The 23,034-nt window shown below is 39.5% G+C and overlaps 1 protein-coding gene across 1 annotated transcript in view; it reads left to right on the top strand.

The window, feature by feature from the left end:
- ADGRG7 (adhesion G protein-coupled receptor G7) overlaps nucleotides 1-23,034 on the top strand; it is a 32,089-nt gene that overhangs the window by 7,198 nt on the left and 1,857 nt on the right. The window contains 17 exon segments of the mRNA XM_054062554.1: nucleotides 1,590-1,637; nucleotides 1,640-1,720; nucleotides 2,501-2,563; nucleotides 2,566-2,609; nucleotides 4,956-5,111; nucleotides 5,615-5,703; nucleotides 6,016-6,137; nucleotides 6,241-6,331; nucleotides 7,856-8,087; nucleotides 9,384-9,496; nucleotides 11,229-11,275; nucleotides 11,278-11,411; nucleotides 11,414-11,575; nucleotides 13,122-13,204; nucleotides 14,204-14,361; nucleotides 18,200-18,357; nucleotides 19,493-19,712. Of these exon segments, the coding sequence (XP_053918529.1) occupies nucleotides 1,590-1,637; nucleotides 1,640-1,720; nucleotides 2,501-2,563; nucleotides 2,566-2,609; nucleotides 4,956-5,111; nucleotides 5,615-5,703; nucleotides 6,016-6,137; nucleotides 6,241-6,331; nucleotides 7,856-8,087; nucleotides 9,384-9,496; nucleotides 11,229-11,275; nucleotides 11,278-11,411; nucleotides 11,414-11,575; nucleotides 13,122-13,204; nucleotides 14,204-14,361; nucleotides 18,200-18,357; nucleotides 19,493-19,712 (2,001 nt within the window).

Raw genomic sequence — 23,034 nt, 5'->3', positions numbered from 1 at the left:
GCTGGAAAGTACCTTGGAGTGACGGTGAATGCCAAGTTCAACACAAGCCAACAGCGTGTGTTCATTGCAAATGAAGCAGACCAGCTGTGCTATATGGAGGGAGATAGGTTGATGGACACTATTACCCTACACTTTTTGGCACTGTTGAGACACCAGTGGGAAATCCATGCTCAGTTATGCCTCCTGCACCCCAGGCTGAAAAAACTTTGAGAAACTGTAGAGGGTCCAGCAGGATGTGATGAGGATGGTGAGGGGCTTAGGGCAGGTGGCATTTGGGGAGCATTTGAGAGAGCTGGGATCCCTCATTGTGGTGCAGAGCTATTTGCTCTGAAGGCAGAGCTAATAGCAGCCTCCAGTGTACTGAGTAGAATTTGCAAAGACCATTGAATTTCAGTTCTTCTCAGTAAAACCTGATGGTAAAGCAAGGGCAGCAGTCATAAACCACAGTTTGAGAGGCCAAAGTTGAACATGAAGAGGAATGTTTTGGTTACAAAGGCATTATGCCCTTGGAACACGTTGTTCAGTGGGAATGGGGAGCCTTTGTTCGCCCTACATGCCCTCCAGAGGTTCCTACCGAGTAACATTTTTGAGACACCTCATCCCGTTAATCAGCTTCTGGCAAGTGAGGTTCAGGCATGGTGCTATAAGGAAGGCCTAATTTTTGCAGGGTCACACATCCTTATTTGTTCATAACCATTTCTACAGAAGGAAAGTAACATTGTTTCATGGGAAACTGAGACCCTATGGAAAACAAGACCCAAAGAATGTTACATGACTTGGCAAGGAAGACCATGCCCAAACATGAGAGCACTCTATGTCTCCCAAACCCTCCTCTTGACCCCAATCGTAATCATGTTTCTTTGATTCAGTCCTGTTAATGGGACACAGTTAATTGAAACGGGGTACGAATTAGCAAAAGTTAGAAAAAACAGGTTGTTGCAAGTCCTAAGACCAAGCAACAATTTTCCCTCTCTGTGCCGCAGTATTTTTTTCAGGTGCTTGCAGCATTGCAAGGTGTTGTTATAGTCATATGGTATAACGTGAGAATGCAATAGGTTGCTGTATTGGGTTAGACCATGGGTTCACTGAGCTCATCATCCTGCCATTAGAAGTAGCCAGTGCTAGGTTCTTCGACAATGTGTTGGGATCATGGTTCATAGCCATCAAAAAACTATCACCCATTATTTGTTCAAACACCATTCTGAGAAAAAGTGTATTTTTGCCCCTGCTATGTTCTGTGGCATTCGATTACCAGAACTAATTTCTGCCTGCCTAACAAGATTTTGGAAATAAAGCTTTACAAGATTTTTAAAATGCTTTGAGTATTTTCTAAGACCAAGGCAGTGAAAATAGTACAGAAGACAGAAAGTATGGGACTTTGGAGTTTCAGTGACTTCATAAATATCACTTGTAGCACCTCAGCAGCTTGGGTTTAGTCAAGATTTATATAACTGCTTTTACTGTCATATATTTCCTTTAGGGCAAAATATTCGACGAGCTTCTATTTTCTCAATACAACTTTTTTTTTGAAAATTGCTTCTTGTATTAAATTTGATCTGGATACATTATTTTAATTTCCTTATATGCAGTTAATTTCTGTGAAGCCAGTTCTTACACGGTGAATATTTCTGAAAGAATTACAAAACCCTTACTTTTGGATGGATTAGAGTGGGTAAATATGGCAACTCTGAACAAAAATGCGAACCTGATACTGTGAACGGTATGTGTTTCTTTCCTTTTACTTCTACTTTCCTAAAGTAAATATAAGGATTGTGTAAAATGTCAGATTATTAAATCAGACAAGAGGTTGGTGTTTGAAGCCAGAACAGCATAGCTCAGGCGAGCAGGAGTGCAAACCTCTCCGCACAGCTTTCTATGCCAAATGCAGAGAATTTAAGGTACATGTGCTGAATTGTATCCATGCCTGTCTAGAACTGCACTGAGAGTCAGTTAATATCTGCTCCTGAACAACTGTTTGATAGAAGAAATAACCTATTTATATCGTATTATTTAGCATTAGGATTCAGGACGCTTTCTGTCACCTGTGGTTCCATAAACTGTCTTATCTTTCAGAGACTTTGTAGAGAAACAGATGTTGCATGGCTGCTTCATGTGCCCTTTATATTTCTTTCATGACATATAAACTATGTTTTTCAGGACATGATAAAAAAGCTAAGAACTGATACCTGTGCCTTCTATTTAAAAGATGTGTCTGCAGCTCTAGTGTAACTAAATCTATCTGAATCTGGCATGAATAATGTCAGTCACTCTGACAAGATTGTGTGTGAGTATAAAACACATGTTCTAAAGCAAACAGTAACTAATTAAATAATTGGTGGTCACCTGTAGCACTGAAAGGATTTTTTTACATTGAAACAGAAAATAACTCTGGACAGCATGTCACACCCAGAGTACTGCTTAAATTCCCATTGAGGTCATATGCATGTGAGTTAGTACTTCCATACTAAATGCATATTTTTCTGCTTTTACAAAATTACAGGTAACACTTCAATAGCAATCCGGTTGTGCTCTAGAGAAGGGAGAACTCCTACTTTAGATCCTCCAAGATTCTGAATTGTAATGAAAATATGGACTCCCCAGCATCACAGGTAATCTTAAATTACTATTTAAACAGCGTCCAAGACTGTGCAAGAAATGAAAATGTGATACGAAATAAAATCAGGAAATATATATGTGCGTTACATTTCTTAAAATTTTGCAGAAACCAAAATGAAAAACATACCCCTTTCTGTGGCATTCTTGGCATCTCCCTGCTTTGCAAATGGCCTGAATTCCCAAAAGTGATTAGTTTATTTTGCTTGGTTTTGCTTGAACACTGCATCCCATTTCGTATTTTCTAACCAGCCTGTAACTTTCTCAGCCAAGTTCCCAGTTCACAACAGAAACCTCTGAATGGAGGCAATGCCAACCCAGGATACCAAATTGGTGAGAAAGAGAAAGGGATTTGGAGAAGATGGGCATGGGGGAACAAAGTGATGCTGCCAGTGATGTGTTAAGAAGGATTAAGAGTGTAGCCTTTCCATTCAGTCCTGTCATCAGCTAAACACGGACAAAACACTTCTGTTCCTCAAGAATTCAAATTCAAACTCTCTTTTATTAATGACAAACACTTCCAGATAAAATCCATAAACCCTTAAGCCTTGCTTTAAGGCTTCGCTGCACCATATCTATAAAACATGAGGAGCTGAACATGATTAAACACATTACAGACAGCAACTGCTTCTCCCACTGCTCCTGTGCTTTGTTTCCTTATCACTAGTCCCAACTGAAAAAAAAAGTAACCAGTTGAGTTTCTTTAAATAAGAGAAGTCCCATTCATCACATGTTTTTGTTTGACTATTGTACCTTCAACTCAATACTTTACCTGTCTGAATCCTTTGACAGAAACCCTTGAGCTCAATATTATACTTCCCCAGTGCACAGCTTTCACTAAATGGTTCATGCTAACAAGACACAACAAAAGGTTGCAGCACAAGGTTGTTCTGCTGCCTTTAATAAAGAAGGGTTTTGTTACGAGTTGTGATGTCGTCCTGCCACCTAGTGAGCCCAGGGCGGCTCGGGATGCCAAGGAGAATGCTAGGAAATGGGAGGAGGTGTTCAGGCTAGTGATCCAAAGCCTCTGCTTAATATTATTTTATTTCTTTTAAACAAAAATGTTTAACTACAATGTCACGCTATGAGTCAGAAGTGAAACTACAGTGAAAGTAAGCATTCATGATGCACTTTTTGTTGATGATCCATATGCAGATGTTTTCAAGTCAAATATCATCTCCAGTAAATACAAATGCCAATTTCCTTCCTCCCTGTGCAATCCATTCACTTTCTTTCATACTACTCCAAGCTTTATAAACACTTCAAAGCCAGGTGATTGCATCAGTCTTGATTTTGATGGCTTCCAACATAAAAAAATGAGAAATATTTAGTTATTGAAGCTATTCATTTTAATAATTCATTGACTGGATTAGAAAAGGGATGACGTGAAACACAGTTTAGTTTATCTCCATAGCCTACAAAGGAAATTCTCCTCATGATTAACATATTTTCTGTCTCTTTAAGTCTTATTGCTACCTAGCTATACCTTCATACATCGTACAGATAATGCCTCTTCTTGTTTTGTGTTTAGACTTTTAAGATACTCTACACATTTAAGCCCTGCCCACTAACTGGCTCAGACTGAACCCAACAATGATTCTAGCAATTTGTATTAGTATCTCCAGCACAAGAATGTTTTCTTTGTTTTTTTTCTACTTTTATTGCAAACTGACTCTATATGCAATATACTGAAGTGAGGGTAATGTTCTTGGTGCAGGTTATGAGCATTGTGCTGATAAGCATGATTATTCGAGATGATATTTCTTAAGCTTCTCTGATGGCTTTTAAAGAAAATTCTATTCTGGTTATTTAAGGAGTAGTGAAAGGTGTACAGAAGTTTACAGACTCAGAAGTTCAATGACCTCAATAGAAAGCAGAGGTCCTGCTGCTGCCCACAGCTATCTCACAGCAAGGTGTGGAGAATGATGGGGCCAGGCTCTTCTTTGATATGCAAAGTTTTAGGATGAGTGGCAATGGAGACAAGTGGCAACACGGGAAACTCCGATTAGACAAGAGAATTTTTTTCCCCTTAATGTTGGTCAAATACAAGCAGGTTTCTGAGGGAGCTTGTGGATATTCAAAGGGAGTCCCTAAGAAGCCTGGTCTCAGCTGCCCTACTGGGCCAGGGGACCTCCAGGTCTCCCTTCCAACCCAAGCTACTCTATGAATCCACAAAATCATCCTCCTGTGAGAATTTGCAAACATCGCATACTTGACATGAACAGAAAGACCTTAGACCATTAATTACTTGTATATTTTGATTTTATGAGAGAATATTATAAAAGTGGTAACTCTTTTTCCTTTTCTTATTGTCCTTCTGTTGAATGGCATTTTCCCAACAGGTTGAAACTGCAGACTCTAGCAATGTTTCAGCTATTGCAAGTAATACTCAAATCCTCACCTCCACGCCAGACCAACTGGCCACACAGAACATCTCTGCTGCTGTGAACATCACAGCACAGATTCTGAAAAAGCCAAATGTTTCAGAAGACTATCAGGTGAGACTTAATAAGAATAAAAAAAGACTTTTGTGGCTTAATATCTGAGATATCAACTCTGTCCCTCCTCTACCAGCAGAAGGAACACTCTTCTTCTTCTTAATTGTACATAACACCACAACCAAATGCATTCATCTTGCCATTTAACAGTGTTAAATTTAAGTGACTTTGAGTGCATACTTGTGGAATCACTGCTGAGTCAGTTCACAGAGCTGAGTATAAGTTTGTTTATCATCTGTTTAGGCTTGCATATTTCTGAATAGGAGCATCATTTGAAGTTTAAGTTAATCATTTAATACTTGCTGTCTAAATTAATAGAAGTGTAGTATTAATGAACCTATTGGGTGTTCTCTTGAATGGTGTCCTGTACATTGCTACTCTGTTGTGAGAACTTTCAAGCAGTACTTATTAAATGCTCTTAGTTTGCCCACCCACTATGTACTACACAGTGTGATTCATTGCAATTGCATTTGAATGTTGATTTTTTTTCCTGCTTGTCTCAGGCATCTGTGGCATTAATGGCTACAGCGAGTCAACTCATGGCTGCCAATGAAACAGAATTCAACCACGATAACCTTGTCAATGTTACATCAAGGTAAGTTTAGCTTTTGCCATTTTTTTTTAGGTCTTGTAAATGGCATTTTCTCTTCTGTTGCAGGATGAAAGTGGTTCACGGATAAGTAAAAACACTTTTTGTGTTCAATTCCAATATGCAATTTCATTGATTCAGTAGATTTATATTAACATAAACCATTTTGGGTGGATTTTTCCATTCCAGAGAAAGGATAAAGACAGGGAATGCGAAGCAGTTTCTGCTGGTGTACCAAATCAGACACTAAGCTCAGAAACTGAACTTGTAGCCATATAGTAACAAATAATGGTAACTTTTTTTTCCCACTCATTATTCCAATGCAGCCTTAATGGAGGAATTTTCTTTGACTGGCAACATCTCACAGCCCAATGTCGCAATCCAGTCTGCTCCACTGAAAACAAGCTCCTCTACAACTCTGTTTTCAGCACAGAGAGGTAAGTCTGTGTGGGTTGTTGGATTTAACTGGGCAAAGTGTTATGTACCATAAATCCTGGACAAGGTGTTATGTACCATAAATCCCACGGCTAAATTTTGCAGATACAGCACTGGGATAATATCAGTCAGCAAAACTAGGAATACAGGAAAATGTGCCTGGGCTTAATGGTGACCTCAGTACTGAAGTTCAGATGCTTAACATTATTAATAACAGTAAGTTCTTTCTCCTACTGAAAACTGTGTCTGGGAAAATTTTGAATACATATTTATTAAAAATCTACTTTGGAAAACAAAACCCATAACCAACATAAACAATTACATATTGGGTCTTATGCATGCTGGTGCCATACAGCGGTACGAGAAACGAACACATCAAGAGAGCTGGATGATGTTACTTATAGATTAACGCATTTGTACATGTAATCACCAGAATGCTTTCAGTGTTTAGGAATCTTTAATTTGTTTTGTTTTTAAAATTGAGAATGCAATGAATCTTTGACTGAAGCTTTTCATACATCAAGATCAAGAGCTAGTACGTACATACCTGATCTGAAATCCAAAGACACCAACCATTTCAACTAAAATTACTACGACTGTCAGGTGTCAGTCAGGACATATGCATTCTCTCACCTACATATTGGGGTAGTCTTTAGTGGCACTGTCACATGGGATTTTTCCAGACGTCCATTAGTTATAGCTTGCAATTCTCTGAGGATAAATTGGTGTTGCTCAGGAGGAAAAAATAAAGAGAAATAAAATAAGGTTATCGTTCCTTTGCTTCATTTGCTGTAGAAGCTGTTGGCTGTGAGGGAGGTAAGTTTTGAACATGTGCATTTCTATGACATGCTAAAAATCAAGAGTTTCAGACTGGGCACCTGAAACCAGCTGACTGGTCCTCAGTCTCTCTATATAGTAACAGTACCACTAAGAAATCACAACACAAGACTATAATGAAGGTGAAGTTTGTAGAATACTTAGACATCATAATTCTGAACTAATTTTTTATCTAATTTTTAGATAATATGTACTCACGTTTCGCATGTTTTCTCCAGAAAACAGTAGTTGGCTTCTTCTTACAGTATTTAACAGAAGTTTTGAGCTCAAATACATGCATATGACAGATCAGTAATCATCATCATGGATCCATACAGTTAAGAGACTCGGTAACATATGTAATTTCTAAGGAAGCCACTAGAGCAAACTTATAATTGATCTTTTACTCCTAGTTTCATTCCTCATTTTTAATTGAACCAACTAGTGAATAGTACTTCAGTACTTATTTGTACTTCAAGCTGCATGTTGCTTATTAAAAAGGAGTCCCAATTGCAGTACCCTGCAGAAGTATGTTGTCTGAACCAACATGCAGTTTGATGTACGATTCCACGAGTACTGCCATGTTGCAGGAGGAGAAGGGATGCTTCATGGCATTTGTTACTGTTTGCTTCCTGCTAGTGCAGATTCAGCTGCACTTGGCACTAATTTAATGCTACTAATGTCCAAAAGCTTATGCAGGATTCATTTGGCAGTCGTTTAATGCCTAGTCAATGTGCATCTGAATCGTAATTACCTAAATAATTCAAAGAAATGGGTAATTTCCTTGGCAATCTTGACTGAGAAAGGCATATAAAAAATGCCAAATTATGCAGTTATTGATACTGTTCTTAATGTTTACCGGAAACATCATAAATCCCTCAGTAGCTGTCAGCTCCCCTTTCAGAGGACAACTGTCAGTATATGTTGTCTGCTGGTGCATATCTGTTTATGTTTCTGTAACCATTTTTTCTGCTCCCAATCCATAGTACAACACATCTGAACTGCAGCTGCGTGATCATGCCTGTGTCTTTTGGGACTATGCTGTCAACGACTGGAGCACGGCTGGTTGTGCAAAAGGAAGAGACCAGTTCTTGATATGCAGGTGTAATCACACCACTAATTTTGGTGTCCTGATGGTAGGGTGCTGTCCTTTCTTGTATGGGAAGAGTTTGTGTGGTTTTTTTTTCATTTGTTTGGTTGTTTTCAACTGTAAAACCAGCATGTCCATGTGCGGGTAGAGGTGTGCTGAGCTAGACGGCACACGAGTGTAAGATCTCCTCATATCCTTGTTTCTTACCTACGGCATAACTGGCAAGGTAGGACACGTGAGCTGTCACCACACTGCTGGAAAACCAAATGTATTGGTGAATCCTGGCTTCCTCTGAAACAAATTGTGGCTGTGCTCACCTGCCTGTGCACCGCAGCAGCAAAGAAGGGCGGGCACGGTTCACTCCCCTAGCTCAGCTGTGGTGGCCTCCAGTCTGCACCCCTATTGCTGCAACTGGTTATTAAATGAATGCCCCAAGACAAGCGGGCTGCCATCTGGGCTGGGTGTGGCAGTGCCTTGTGCTGGGTAAATAAATAAAAGTAACTAGCATTAACCTCTCCCTTTGCTTGTATGTTTGTAAAAAGCAATCACTCTGTAAATATTAAGCCTGCTACCATTAAGTTTTATATAGTGCCTTCTTCATACTAACAAGGTATTTAGGAATGACTGTCTGTCTCTGGCATTTCTTATTCTTTCAGTATTTGTTTCAGCATCTCTAAACAAAACACTCCCAGGTTAAAATCACATATTTGTTGTCACTGACTTCAGCAGTGCTAGGACTTCAGAGTTTCTTTTTAGTCTGTCTTTGCAGAACAATACTTCCGTATTTGTAATATTTGCTTGTTTTTCTGCTTCCCTTTATCTTATGCATGTCTTTATTTCACAAAATGACTGTATTCTAGAGAAGATTCCAATCTGTTTATGCAAAGACAACAGTATTTTCTGTCTCACTGAATATATTTACATTTACTTGCTGCTTTACTGTCACTAAACAAACAAAGAATGGCTTTGGTTTGTAATTCTTTGTAACATCTTCCCTTAGGCCTTATCCTTAGAAGCCAAAATTCAGAATGCAGATCAGCATAAAAAATTAAAGCTACTTTTTCCAGTCTGTGTCACCTTGCATTTTTCTGTGAATAATTTAATCTGCTATTTTGCTAAATATTTGATTGCTATTGTTAAGTCTCTTCGTGAAGTTCTTCACAAGTTTCTCCAGTTTTGAGGTCTAGCATAATTTTATGCGAGCTAAAAATTTTGGCAGTAGCTAGCAGCGGTCATAATTTTGCTAAAACATTTTTATTTCTATGTACAACTAGCAAAACAAAGTTTAGAAAGAAATGAACCTCATCTCATCTCATCTTATAACTCATAATTTGTTTTCTAGTCCTTTCAGATCAAATATAAACATGCAAAGCCTTTGGAGTATGTATCTTACATTGGTGTTGGACTGTCCATGGCTGGTCTGGTCATCACTATTTTGTTTCAAATATTCACTAGGTAAGAGAGAAGATGTAAATTTGCAAATATTTTATGTTAAGCTACAATGTTTTGCTCTGTACATAGTTTGAAGAAAAAAAAAGAGTAGCCACTTTAGATCATATCACAATAATATTGTTCAGCAAATAACATTTAAAAAAAAAGTGTAGCTTACTCATTAAAGACACAAGATGTCTCAGTCATGCCACTCACCTAGATGAAGCTTTAATCTTTCAGTTATTAATCTTTTAAGGTGAGGATATAGATATACGATTATCATCCAACAAATCCACCTTTAAAAATGCGTACTTTGAAAAGAAGTGATACAACAGCATATGGAAGAGCCCAGTATGGTAAAAGGCCAAGTCTTTCATAGGAAACACTGGGCATAGTCACTGGCAACAAAAATCTTTCCATAGCTTTGACAGAGAAGCTCACCAGCTATAAAATAACAAAGCAGGCAGCGTGTGCTACTGAGGATCAAGTCAAAGGTTGATCCTTACACCATGGGCTCCCCCACGTGATGTTCCAGAATGACATGTCCCATCTACACGGGATAAGGGCAGTCTGCCACACTGTTTTTCATGTCCCCTGCTGCCTTGCTGATGTCTCTGTTACTACTCTGTCCAGGCAGTTGACAACAGAGACCCAGAGCTGCATTACAGCTACCTTGGGCCATGCTGTATAGACCAATTACTCTCACTTAATACCAGGCATTAAAAATGTTTAACAGTATAACAACCACCAGCATGACTTCCTTTCCTTTTTATATTCCTATATGCCTCTGCCTCATATTGCAATGTTTAATTAGTTATCGTTCTTCTAGCCAGTTACCACTATGGCTGTTACATTGACATCTTCATTTAAGGCTAGTCATTTCAGCACACTGTCTTATTGCTTAGATGTTTAGCATTTGTGTTGAAACAGATATGTTGTTCCTCGGGTTCTTTTCTTGCTGTCCTATTTAAATGTTACACCACTTTCTGCTGCCTGTTTGATAGTTTCAACGCTATTTGTAAAATATTTGTAAAATATCTGTAGAACAGATGATTTCAAAGCACCATGATTATACTGCAATATAGGTTATGAACGCTACTTGTGCTACAGTTTTATTATAAGTGATTTAATTTAAATAGAACTGCAGCAAAGGTCCTGGGTGGATCTGCCTGTGATTAATAGTGATTCCCGCTCAAATGAGGAGCAAAGTGATGCCAAGTGCATGTTTGCATGAGCGCATGAATACGTTTCTCATTCTGCTTGCACTAATGTAGATTTGGAACAATTCCGTCAAGGTCTATGTATTTAAGATTGTAAGACCTCCCAGACTCTGCACTTTAAATGAATTTACAAGAGAGCATTTGGAAGTGGAGGTTTATTATTCTCTTGTACCTTGAAGAGTGTTTAGAAATACTTGTCATGCTATTTCACCGCTTAATATTGAAGAAAAGGATTCTAAAAAGAGCAGAATGGAAAAAACAAAATGCATCCCAACTGCTACTGGAAAAGGCCCAGCCCTAAAAGGTGCTGAGTATTCTCTGTTCCAGTTGCAATTGGACAGAACTGATGGATTTCGTAAATTGCCTGAGAGTAATGATAGCGGAGAATTTCCCAAACAAGTTACTGCTTTGTTTTCTCTCTGTATCAAAGACTACATGCTCTAGCTTGCTTTTAATATCAATGGAAATGAGGAAATACTTTACAATTTTTCTTATTTTGCTCCTCTTTTTTCTCCTAAGTGTACTTCTACCAACAGGAAAACTTGAAAAACATCGGTAACATGGATGTTAGTGAGTCTCTGTTTCTCATTTTTAACATTATCTTCATCTCCGGAATTGAAAGCCAAAATGCCAAGAATCATAGCAGTGACACCACCAGCTACTACCAGCAACACTTTCCTTATGATATTGCCAGTCACACCTTACTCACATCTGATGGTAGGTAGGTCCTCCTGCAGACTCCTAGTGTACAGCTGTGGCTGTCCTACTGCACTATTTTTTGTTGGCAACATTTATGTGGACAGCACTCAACTCTGCATGGCTGCTTAGAGCCATGAAGCTCCTGCCTGGCCGCTTCCTCATAACCACATCAGTAACTGGATGGGATAAGACTTAAAGCCATATATAAGGCAACTCTCACAAAAGTATCAGTACATAGTACATTCAGGGAGAGTTGTAAAGATAGGAGATCAGTAGAGAGAATTATAATCAGTGTCTCTCTGGTTTAGCACAATGTGATTTAATAAATAATTTCCTGGTATAAACTGAGCTTGTTTTCATTGTCCTGACATAACACTGAATCTAGTAGCTTATTCACTGGCACAGCAACATAGGTCTGTTTTATGCAGGAGAAATTTTCACAATAATCAACGTATTCAACAATCCATTTGTCAACTAAGTAAAAAATCTTTCAAGTAAGTTGATTGCATGTATGGACTCAAATTATTCATTTAGATATCTCTGAGATTGCTCATGACCTTTGCCAGAGCCTTACACTTTCAAAAGCAAGAAGTGACTGACATTACTTGTTACATATTATTTATAAATAAGCAAAGAGCCTATGCTTAAATCAGTAAAGCAGTTACCAGCAACACTGCAAGCTCAAAGAGAGCTACTTAGAAGACTGAAAGATGCAGACAGATGCCCACGAGGTAAAGTAAAAATCTCAGCCTTCTTCAAGAAACTCTTCTAATATAGTGTACAGGAATAACTGCCTTTTCCTTGCTGTGCATGCCAGCTTGTGTGGTGTGTGATTTCTGATGGCATTTACCAGGCAGTTTTAGATCCTGGTTGTTTCATTGTAATGTTAAGCATATGGGTGGAGGTAGAGGCAATTCCTCAAAAAGTTTTAGAATTTGGACTGCATGTGCAAGCCAGAAAATGTTCAGCAAAAGCTGTTTGGCTACGCATCCCTGTACTCCATGTGTATTCATATGATAGCACAGCATTAGGTTCTTCACTGTGTACTGTGACTAGTTATGCATGTCCAAAGTAGCATGATTCTGACTCACTGCTTTTCAGATCTACTTTGGGAGCACATCAAATGCTTGGCAGTCTGGGAGATCTCTATGAGGCCTGAAGGAGGAATAGACTTTAAAAGCATGCTTAGTTGCCAGAGAAAAACTTGTGCGGGAGGCTCCTTCCCATGAGATGTACTGCTTATTGAACAGGTAGGCAGGAGACATGGAAGACAGGAAGGCATCGAGGAGGCAAGTGTACACTGCCATGCTCCTCTGAGGGCAAAAGTTACACTCTGCATCAATCTGGTATGAAATGTAATCGTGCTTGGTGCAGAACTCTCAAATGAGTTTCTCGCTGCTGACAAGAGGGTAGGACTGCTCAGCTGCGATGAGGCAGTCAGCTACAGCAAAGGAAGCAGTTTCCTCTGTCACCTTGTCTCTGGAAGTTGTGTTGAAGCTCTTCAGCAGCAAAAACCAGGAAGTCATGGACATCAGCTGTCCTCGGAAAGATAGTGCTCACAACCCTCAGACATGCTTTTTCTCTAGGCAAGCCCACTTGGCTCAGTGCAAGGAAGACAAAACAGAGCTCTTTAAATCTATGAATTTTAGGAGGCAAGAAACTATTTGTGAGGAAGGGAGGTATGCCTATGTCACTGAACAATAATTTGTTAATGTTTCTCCTATTAATTAGGAATCCCTGCTGCAGTAGTTGCTACAACACTTGGAGCTACTTACAGAGAAGGAAAAGCTTTAAACTACCAACAGGAGGAATTGTAAGTCCATGTATTATTACTACTCTTGCTATCCAACACATTTTATTGTTATTATTATGTTATTATTAGAACAATTTGAGATTTATTGTTGGTATAGTATTTTGTGTCTCCAAGAACTTAAAACAAAACAGAACTCTTCAATCAAGCTAAACGTTCACTATAAGGAATTATAGTTGCTCCTCTCTAAGGATTTCAGGTACTGAATACACATTTGCCTTGAATCCTGCTGCAAGATCCCCCGTGACTTTAAATGGAAGCTGCAGATGCTCTTAGCCTAACTGAAATTCAAGGATTTCATTTAAGTGCATCACTGCATTTCAGTACTTAAACTTAATCCTCCCATTTATTTAAAATTTTCTTGGACAACATAACTATATCCCTATTTACCCTATTTTTTTGGTATTGACATTCCTACCTGCCTGTCTGCTGAAGAAGGCTATCAGGCTTACAATGTTACCTTGGTGATAGTGGGTGATACAGAGCAAAGGTAGACTTATTTTAGAAATCTAAACACAACTCCCTTTCTGCATGGTGGCCACCTCATGATATCATTTAGAGAACACATACTTCTAATTGGAGATTATTTGACAATGAAAAAAGGAGGTAAAGTTTATTGCAGGATAATCATGTCCTCCTGAAATTGCCCATTTTTCTTTTGTCCATCAGGTCTCCCCTGCTAGTCTTTAGCTCTATTGTAGTATATATTCTAAAGATAAATTTGCATATGGAGGCCAGATACTTGGTTACCTATAACGCACCTTACTATATTTCCCTGTGGTTTATTTGGTAAATCACTTCACATTCCCCAGAGAAAGAGAAGCAGGATTGAAAGCTCTCAGTTCTCAAGGAATGGTTGCCTTTCGGAGACAGGTTGACAAGACCTAGAAAGCCCCATTAGGTCCCTCAGGATGAAAAGTGGAATATTATTCTATTTTGTTTTGGTATTCTGAATAATGCGTCTAACAAACCTTTTTACATGATCTCTCTTTATATTAAAAGTTTCTGGCTTGCAGCACTGGATCAAAATCAGAATTTCGGTGTGCAAAAGCCCATGTTGTGGTCATTCCTTCTGCCAGCAGCACTCATAATCCTGTTTAACATCAACTTCATCAAGATCACAGTCTCTGTAATATGGAAGAAGAATGAGAATTTGACAAGGTGAGATGGCATAGGACTCCTCAGATCTTTCAGCAAACATATTCCTTGGTCTCTCATCACCAGCTCAGACTTTCCTCTTACAAATTCAGATTTTTTTACAAAATCTTCTGTTTTGAATAAGTGTATACTTAAAGCAGTCAGAAAATGAATTCCATTGTTGCAATGGGTCAGACTTTGTACAAGTGTCTATTAATGAACACACTAGAGACTATTGCTCCCGCTTTTTTTTTTGGCTGCAGTGTCACTCGACTTCAGTGAATGTTATTCACAGTTAAAATCCATATAGGTGAGAGCACAGCTGGCTCCAGCCAAATGAGAATAATGAATTTCTTGGCACAACTGAATGCCAGGCCAGTTCTCCAGCAGCTTCGAATCAGATCTACTTGATTAATTTCACATCATAGAATCCCAGAATCCCAGAATAACTAGGTTGGAAGGGACCCGCTGGGTCATAGAGTCCAACTATTCCTAACACTCCCTAACCATGCCTCTTAGCACCTCGTCCACCCATCCCTTAAACACCTCCAGGGAAGGTGACTCGACCACCTCCCTGGGCAGCCTGTTCCAAGTGCCCAATGACCCTCTCCGTGAAAATTTTTTTCCTGATGTCAAGCCTGAACCTCCCCTGGCAGAGGTTGAGGCCATTCCCCTTTGTCTTGTCCCCCATCACTCGGGAGAAAAGGCCAGCACACTCCTCTCCACAATCTCCTTTCAGGTAGTTGTAGAGAGCAATAAGGTCTCCCCTCAGCCTTCTCTTCTCCAGGCTAAACAACCCCATCTCTCCCAGCCGCTCCCCATGAGACTTGTTCTCCAGCCCCTTCACCATCTGTGTTGCTCTACTCTGGACACTCTCCAGAGCCTCAACATCCTTCTTGAGGTGAGGGCCCCACAACTTAACACAGAACTCAAGGTGTGGTCTCACCAGTGCCGAGTACAGAGGGAGACCTGCTGGTCACTCCGTTTCTGATACAAGCCAACATGCCATTGGCCTTCTAGGCCACCTGGGTACACTGCTGGCTCATGTTCAGTCGGCTGTCAGCGAACACCTCAGGTCCTTCTCCTCCAGGCAGCTTTCTAGCCAGACTTCTCCTAGTCTGTAGCGCTGCATAGGGTTGTTATGCCCCAAGTGCAGACCCAGCATTTGGCCTTGTTGAACCTCATCCCATTGGTCTCGGCCCAGCAGTCCAGCCTGTTAAGATCCCTTTGCAGATCCTCCCTACCCTCCAGCAGATCGACGCTTCCACCCAGCTTAGCGTCATCCGCAAACTTGCTGAGGGTGCACTCAATGCCTTCATCCAGGTCATTGATAAAGACATTGAACAGAGCTGGACCCAGTACCGAGTCCTGAGGAACCCCACTTGTAACTGGTCTCCAGCTGGACTTAACTCCATTGACCACCACTCTCTGGGCCCGGCCATCCAACCAGTTTTAAACCCAGGAGAGTGTGTCCCTGTCCAGGCCAGAGGCTGACAGTTTCTGAAGCAGAATGCTGTGAGAAACTGTGTCAAAGGCTTTACCGAAATCCAAGAAGACTACATCCACAGCCTTTCCCCCATCCAGTAGTTGAGTCACTTTGTCATAGAAGGTGATCAGGTTAGTTTGACAAGACCTGCCTTTTGTGAACCCATATTGACTGGGCCTGATCACCTGGTTCTCTTGCATGTGCTTCATGATAGCACTCAAGATCACCTGTTCCATGACTCTCCCCAGCACTGAGGTCAGACTGACAGGCCTGTAGTTCCCTGGATCCTCCCTGCAACCCTTCTTGTAGATGGGCACAACATCAGCCAGCCTCCAGTCCAGTGGAACTTCCCCAGTCAGCCAGGACCGCTAGAAGATGATGGAAAGGGATTTGCAAAGGACATCTGCCAGCTCCTTTAATACTCTTGAGTGGATCCCATCTGGCTCCACAGACTTGTGGGTGTCTAGCTGGGCAACCAAGTCTCTAACTACCCCCTCTTGGATCATGGAAGCCTCATTCTACTCCTCTAACAACTGGGTTTGTACACAGGGGGAAAAACTTCCTTTACTATTAAAGACTGAGGCAAAGAAGGCGTTAAGTACCTCAGCCTTGTCTTCATCCCTTGTCACTGTTGTTCCTTCTGCTTCCAATAGGGACTGAATATTCTCCCTAGTCCTCCTTTTCTTGTCAATGTATTTGTAGAAAGATTTTTTATTATCTTTCACAGACTTACCCAGTTTGACTTCTAGTTGGGCCTTAGCCCTCCTGATTTTTTCCCTGCACGATCTCACTTCCTCCTTGTAGTCTACCCAAGATGCCGGTCCCTTCTTCCAAATCTCACAGACATTCCTCTTCTTTTTGATATCTCTCAAGATCTCCCTACTCAACCAAGCTGTTTTTTTTTCCCTGCCGGTTCCTTTTCCGGAACATGGGGATGGCTTGCTCCTGAGCTGCTAGGATTTCATTTTTGAGGAGCGCCCAGCACTCGTGGGCTTCCTTGTCCTTAAGGACTGTCTCCCATGGGACTTTGCCAAACAGCCTTCTGAACAGTCCGAAGTCTGCCCTCTGGAATTTTAATGTGACTGTTCTGATAATCCCCTTCTTCATCTCACCTAGAGCTGAAAACCCTATCATCTCACGATTGCTTTGTCCCAGGCGTCCTCCAACCGTCACATACCCCATATGGCCTTCTCTGTTCACAAACAGCAGGTCCAGGAGGGCACCCTCCCTCGTTGGCTCACTCACCAGTTGTGTGAGGAAGTTGTCTTCCATACACTTCAGGAAACTCCTAGACTGCTTCCTTTCTGCTGTATTGTACTTCCAGCAGATATCAGGAAGATATCAATCTTGACTTCAAAATTGATTTTCAATCAATTCCCAGTTGACTGGTCCTTGGAATAGCTAACTCCACAGTGCCAGTTTCATCCTTACTGTCCCCAGGTATAATCGCCCCCACTTGCTCTGATGTGATGTACTGGCGGTCCTCTCCAGCACACCATATCTCAGTTACTGGAGTCCCACTTCTAGGCTCACTCCCAACTAGCCTGGTCACGTCCCCCTTCCCCTTCACATTTAGTTTAAAGCCCTATTTAAGATCCTAGCTAGATTTTTAGTAAGGACTTTAGCCCCCCTAGGAGACAAGCGTGTCCTATCCCTAGTAAGAAAGCCTGCGGGTGGGTGGGTCACCCCATGATCAAAGAACCCAAAGCCTTTCTCCTCACACCAGGCTCGGAGCCAGGCATTAATCAGCTGATCAATTAATCAACCCTCTAGGTACTGTCACAGGCTGTGTGTCACAAACTCTGCAATCTACATGTATTATTTAAAAGGGAATAACTTTCATTTTTAATAATCACACAAGAACTGATCTGTTCAAGAAAAATTTGCACCATTTCTTCACTCCTTTTAATGAAAATTTTCATGGTTGGTGCAAATCGAAATATGTCCTCTCTGACTCCTCTCAGGCTTTAGAGAAATTGGATATCCAAACTTCATTGGTAGCTTATTCTAACACTGAAAATGGAGAACATTTGGATTGAAGTTCTAAACACTCCAAAAAGCTTATGGTAGCTAATGTATTTACTTTCAGTGCTTCTTGTTGCTTTGGTAAGCCTCATTTTTTTTTGTTAAAGAAAATACATCCAAGCCACATATTTCAAACATAAACTATTCTGATAAACTTCAATAGATTTATTTTTCTGGATTTCTCCTCTGGATGACACCTCAAACAAATGCAGTGCTGTCTGTTCTCAATGTTCTTTAATAACACATCTTTGCAATATAGCCCTGAATAAATAAAAGTGTAAGTCTAAACCTCAAAAAGCTAATAAATGGCATAGAAAAAGATTTAATTATTTTTTTTGCTTGTGTTTCCGGGAATAAAAAGAATTCATTTAGGAAAAAGATGATTGGCACTATCTCTATAGTAGTAGTGCTTGGAGTCACCTGGACAATAGGCTACCGCATGTTAAAAGGTCATGAAAAAGCAAGTTTTGTTTTCAGCTCTCTCTTCTGCATTTTCAATGCTACCCAGGTAAAGCATTTAGTAATTCTGAGATTAATAACTGAAATAATAATAAAAAAAAAAAAGATGTTGAAGTTATTTGTTCTATAGCTTGGTATAGCCTAGGAACTCACTGGAAAGCAGTTAATATTTAGAATTTAGAATCTTTGTTCAGAAAGGGATGTTATCCTTCTTGTCTATCACTCATAAAACTCCCATTGTACCAAGTCACTACTGAAAAGACCCTCCTGTATGAGTGGCTTCTCTTATAACAAAATCATATATAAAATAGTATTCAGAGTGAATATCAGGAAAAAACATCCACGTCAGCTGTGGAAAAGAGACCCGGGGGAGTAACTAGAGCTTCATAGCTCGAGACCTTTCACAGTGATCCTGGATATAAGCCCATAGGGCAGCATCTGCCTCTTTTTCCCACCATGGCCCTGCTGCGTTCTTGGCTTTATATTCACATAAGGCACACAAAGTATGAAGCACTTGGAGTAAAGGATCCTTTATTACTACACCACTGAATATTTTCTACAAAACAGATAATTAGAAATATATGAAAATCCCCCCGTCTCCAAATATTGTTTACTATCATTTTGACCTACTGAAAACTGAGGGCCTGTACACCAGTGGGGATCAGATATGCAAACTCTATGCAAAAAGTTCTGAAGAGATTATTACCACACTGATGGATGGATCATACCCATCAGCTTTTTTTTTTTTTTTTTTAACCCAGAATACTCCTGATTAATCCTTGAAATGAGAATTTCGAACAGCTAGTATAGAAATTTTGAAGTCCTGCTTCCCTCAAGATGTATCTGTTTGAAGTGCTGATAGGGCACACCAACCATGTTGAATGCTTATGGCATGCTCAAGGAGGTCTTGCCTTCACCCTAGCCAGTACAGGGTACTAAGACGATTGTGAAACATACTAGCTAATCCATTAAAATGTGCAAATGAGGGGACTATAGTTGTAAATCCATAGTTACATGGAATACTTTCCCTATTGAAAGTACTTCTTGTATTTCAAGGTATTAATGTCATTGTTAGTGATTGCTGAAAATTGTTCTGTGGTTGCTTTTCAAGTCAAATAATATTGACTAATCTTTTCTGGTTTTATCAACAAAATATTAACTCTACACTTTCATTTATTCTACAGGGACTTCAGGTTTGTATTCTCTACACTTTCAGATCACAAATCTTCAAGAAAAGAGTTTCTGAAGCATTTGCTGTTTTCTGGGTGCTAAAGGTATCACTGTATCTGCATTCAAAAACTTACTATGTTTCAAAATCACAGCCTGCAAGACATTCACAGGAAACTTTCGGATCACCCCAGATTTTTTCAGAGAATATTTCCTTGTCTACCTTCCCTAGCTATAGTTAGAAACCTTTAAGTACGTGAAACATAGTCCTACATGTTTCACTGTTCACTTTATATAGATCTCACAGGTATCTTGAATGATGGATACACTATTCTAACTGCAGGTACCTCAAAACAGATCATAAGCAAGACCACCAGGAGTCACAGTGCTAGATCCTCTTGCTGATACTTGTTCTTTGTGTCACTGAGGAAGTTCTTTGAAAGGACTTGGGGTTATTATAGTTTTATATTACAGTAAGATGTACAAAAGTTTCTCTATTTATGCCCTTCTCATTTTTCAGGCCAGTTGAACATATTTACCCAGCCTGTGCACTGTAGCTCTCCTCTCACTGTTGTAGGAACAATTCCAATTTAATTAGAAACCAAAAAGTCAATAAAAAGGCAGCACAAATCTTGTTGGCTCTGGCTCAAAATTCTACTTACTGCTTCCATAATACGTTGGCTTGGTCTTTACCAAAGAAAAATCTGTATCTTATAATGGTTTTCTTAATTTCTGAGCTAAAACTTCTTTATTATAAATGATAACTATACAAAGCATTCTGTTTTCACAACAGAAAATTAAGCTAGAAATAGTTAGATGCTTGAAGAAAGAGTGAAGAAAGAGGCTAAGAAAGAAATTATTTATAAATATGTAACATAGGTCCTATTCACATCATCCCCAGCATTAGCCTATTTGCTTCCAGAGGTGGATGGGTGTTACTAGAATAGCAGCTGGAGTGCTTCACTTAACTCTCTACTCTGAACTGAATTTGGCCTGCATCTTTCTCCTTGTCTCTCTGTCCTTTGGGCTTTTTGGGGAGCTTGGAAGAGGGGTCCCTTGACCTAGGCATTAAGCACTTGATTTCTAAACCTATGCTGTAAATAAATACAAACTTTTCTCCTTCTCCATCCACCCTTTATTTATTATACAGTATTAAAAAAATGAAAGCAATGTCAAAGGAAGGGGGGAGAAGAATTTCTGGATGTTGAAGTGAGGACTAAGAGAAGAGGAGAGTATCTTGATGGAAGGAAGTGTATGGTAGCTTGAGCACAACTGGTTTGTGAAGTGGAAGTATCTCTTCCCACTTCATGACTTTGAGCAAAGCCGTAAGGCCCACTGTAGTGAGTTCTTGTTTAATGAATGGCGATAGTTATGCTGACTCATCTCATTCTCTCCTTTGTGAGAAAAAAGCCCAAGAAATTTAGACAGACAATTTTAAAAAACATTATTTCTTTATTCCATTCTCTGAACAAATATATTTGTATGTTTTATCATCTCTGGTTTTAACAAAATAGGAACACTGTGTTGAATTTTAAATAATCCAGTTTAAGAAGTGTGGTCAGATTTATCTCCTGCTTGCATTTTTTTCTGAAAATGAATGTGGTCTGTTCTGAAAACCTCCAAGCTGCTCCAAATAAGGTCATGAGCATGATTAAATGCAATGGCTGAAAGTTTAGGGACAGCACTTCTGAATACACAGGGCATTGTACATGAGACTAGCCAAATGTCTTCATAGAAGTGCCTAAGCAGTCCTGAAAAGTTCTCTGTGTTTTAGAAATCCATGCTCTCTATGAAGCAGAAACTAGCACTCAAAAGCCTCCAAAAAAGAGCAGTAGCATCAGATACAAGGCTGATGTTCACCACCACTGCTCCAGAAGAGACAGAAAAGGTCCTTGAAAGTAATAATAATTAATAAAAGGTAATTAACCCTAATTCTATTTTTTGGACAGGAAGTTTATGTTTCTATGGGCACTCATTTTTAATTTGTAAAGCAAATGTGTAATACTTGCCCTTATAGATTCATTCAATTTCACTGAAGAAAGTATATTCTAGAAATAGTGGTGTGATTTAGGAAGGATGATACTTGATTGTATTGTACAACATAGCTAGGCACTGTGAGGATGGCTCTTTAAATGACTAGTATTATTTTCCAGTCTTTGATTATTTTTTCCCACAAACAAAAATATTCTCTAAACCACATTTCATTTAATTTTGAACACAGCGCTTTTCAAAATCAAATCAAATATACTATCTCTGTATTATATAAAAAAAGCAACATTTGAAGTATTGGTCTGGAAAAGTGTTGACTCTACTAATTAAAGTAAACATCCAGTATCTAAGTATTTCAGATGTTCCTAAAATGCAGCAGCCAGCACTGCACACCTATCAGAAAATTATACGTCATTAATTTATTTTTTTAATCCAAGGAATCCTAATTTCAAAAATAGAATAAAGCAAAATGATCTTTTACAGATTATGTGCTTGATTGTTTACAGGAACAGTAGTTCAGCTCTTATCTACACGTGGAATATATTGATCTTAATATTGTAGTGAACTTTGGCAGTCTTTGTGATACGTGGGCTTTAAGGATCACGAAGTTTCTTCTCGTTAACACTTTGGAAACATTGCTTTGATAAATGGACTGGAGAAGGACTGAATCATCAGTGCAAAGGTATGAAATATGAGAGGCAGAGTTCATGAATGTAATGGATGGAAAAGTCCTGTTTTCCAGCTCTCTCTCCCATATTTTCAGAATAGAGAACTTTTTTTTTTTGTACTGAAAATGCCCTGATCATTTCTAAATATTTTATAATACTTATCAAAGAAGCCTCCTGAAACATGCCCCCCACCTTGAAATATTTAGAATTAAAAATATGTATCAAATTCAGCTTTTTCCACCTCTATTTCAGTGTAAATAACACTTGCTTAGTTCAAGTTGGACCTATTATTACACTCCTCTAAGGTGAGACAAAGTTCTAATCAAAGACAAGACAATTAAACCTGTATGACTTTTTTCTTGTCCCAGGAGAAATCACTATTTGGAAGCCTTGCTTTTTTCAAGACACTAAAGAAAAAGGGGTCTTTTCAGAGGTGTTTTTGACTTTAGGAAATAACTAAATGAAGTTGCGCTTTAGCTAGCTCTGCATAGGTACTTATATCACATGCACTAGCATGTGTAGCTTTACTTATGAATGAAGAAAGGCAGCAGGAACCTCAAATATCCCAGAGTAACAGAAGGTCCAGTTCCAGCAGCTCTGTGAGAGGCATTTTTAGGAGTCCATTGTTGCATCTTTAATAGAGAAAACTCAGGAAATCAGCTTCAGATTCATGTTTTTCTCTCTTGGGTGGACAAGCTCTGAATGCAAGGCAGTAGGGTGGGATGATAGTAGTGGATGCTGAAGGACACTTTTATCAGGGCAATGACTATTTGTGGGTGAACAGGTTCTCTGCATGGCAATGGGTGGAATTTTATGGCAGGCTTTTCACCTCAGAACCTCCAGTCTGTGATGGTCAAAGCTTGCAAATCAAAACAAATCCTGTGTTACAGTGCTCTATCTGA

The sequence above is a fragment of the Cuculus canorus genome, chromosome 1 (genome assembly GCF_017976375.1).
Source record: "Cuculus canorus isolate bCucCan1 chromosome 1, bCucCan1.pri, whole genome shotgun sequence".
In the NCBI taxonomy this organism is placed as follows: domain Eukaryota; kingdom Metazoa; phylum Chordata; class Aves; order Cuculiformes; family Cuculidae; genus Cuculus; species Cuculus canorus.
Note: the sequence above shows the minus strand (reverse complement) of the source record. Positions and strands in the feature narration are given on the sequence as shown.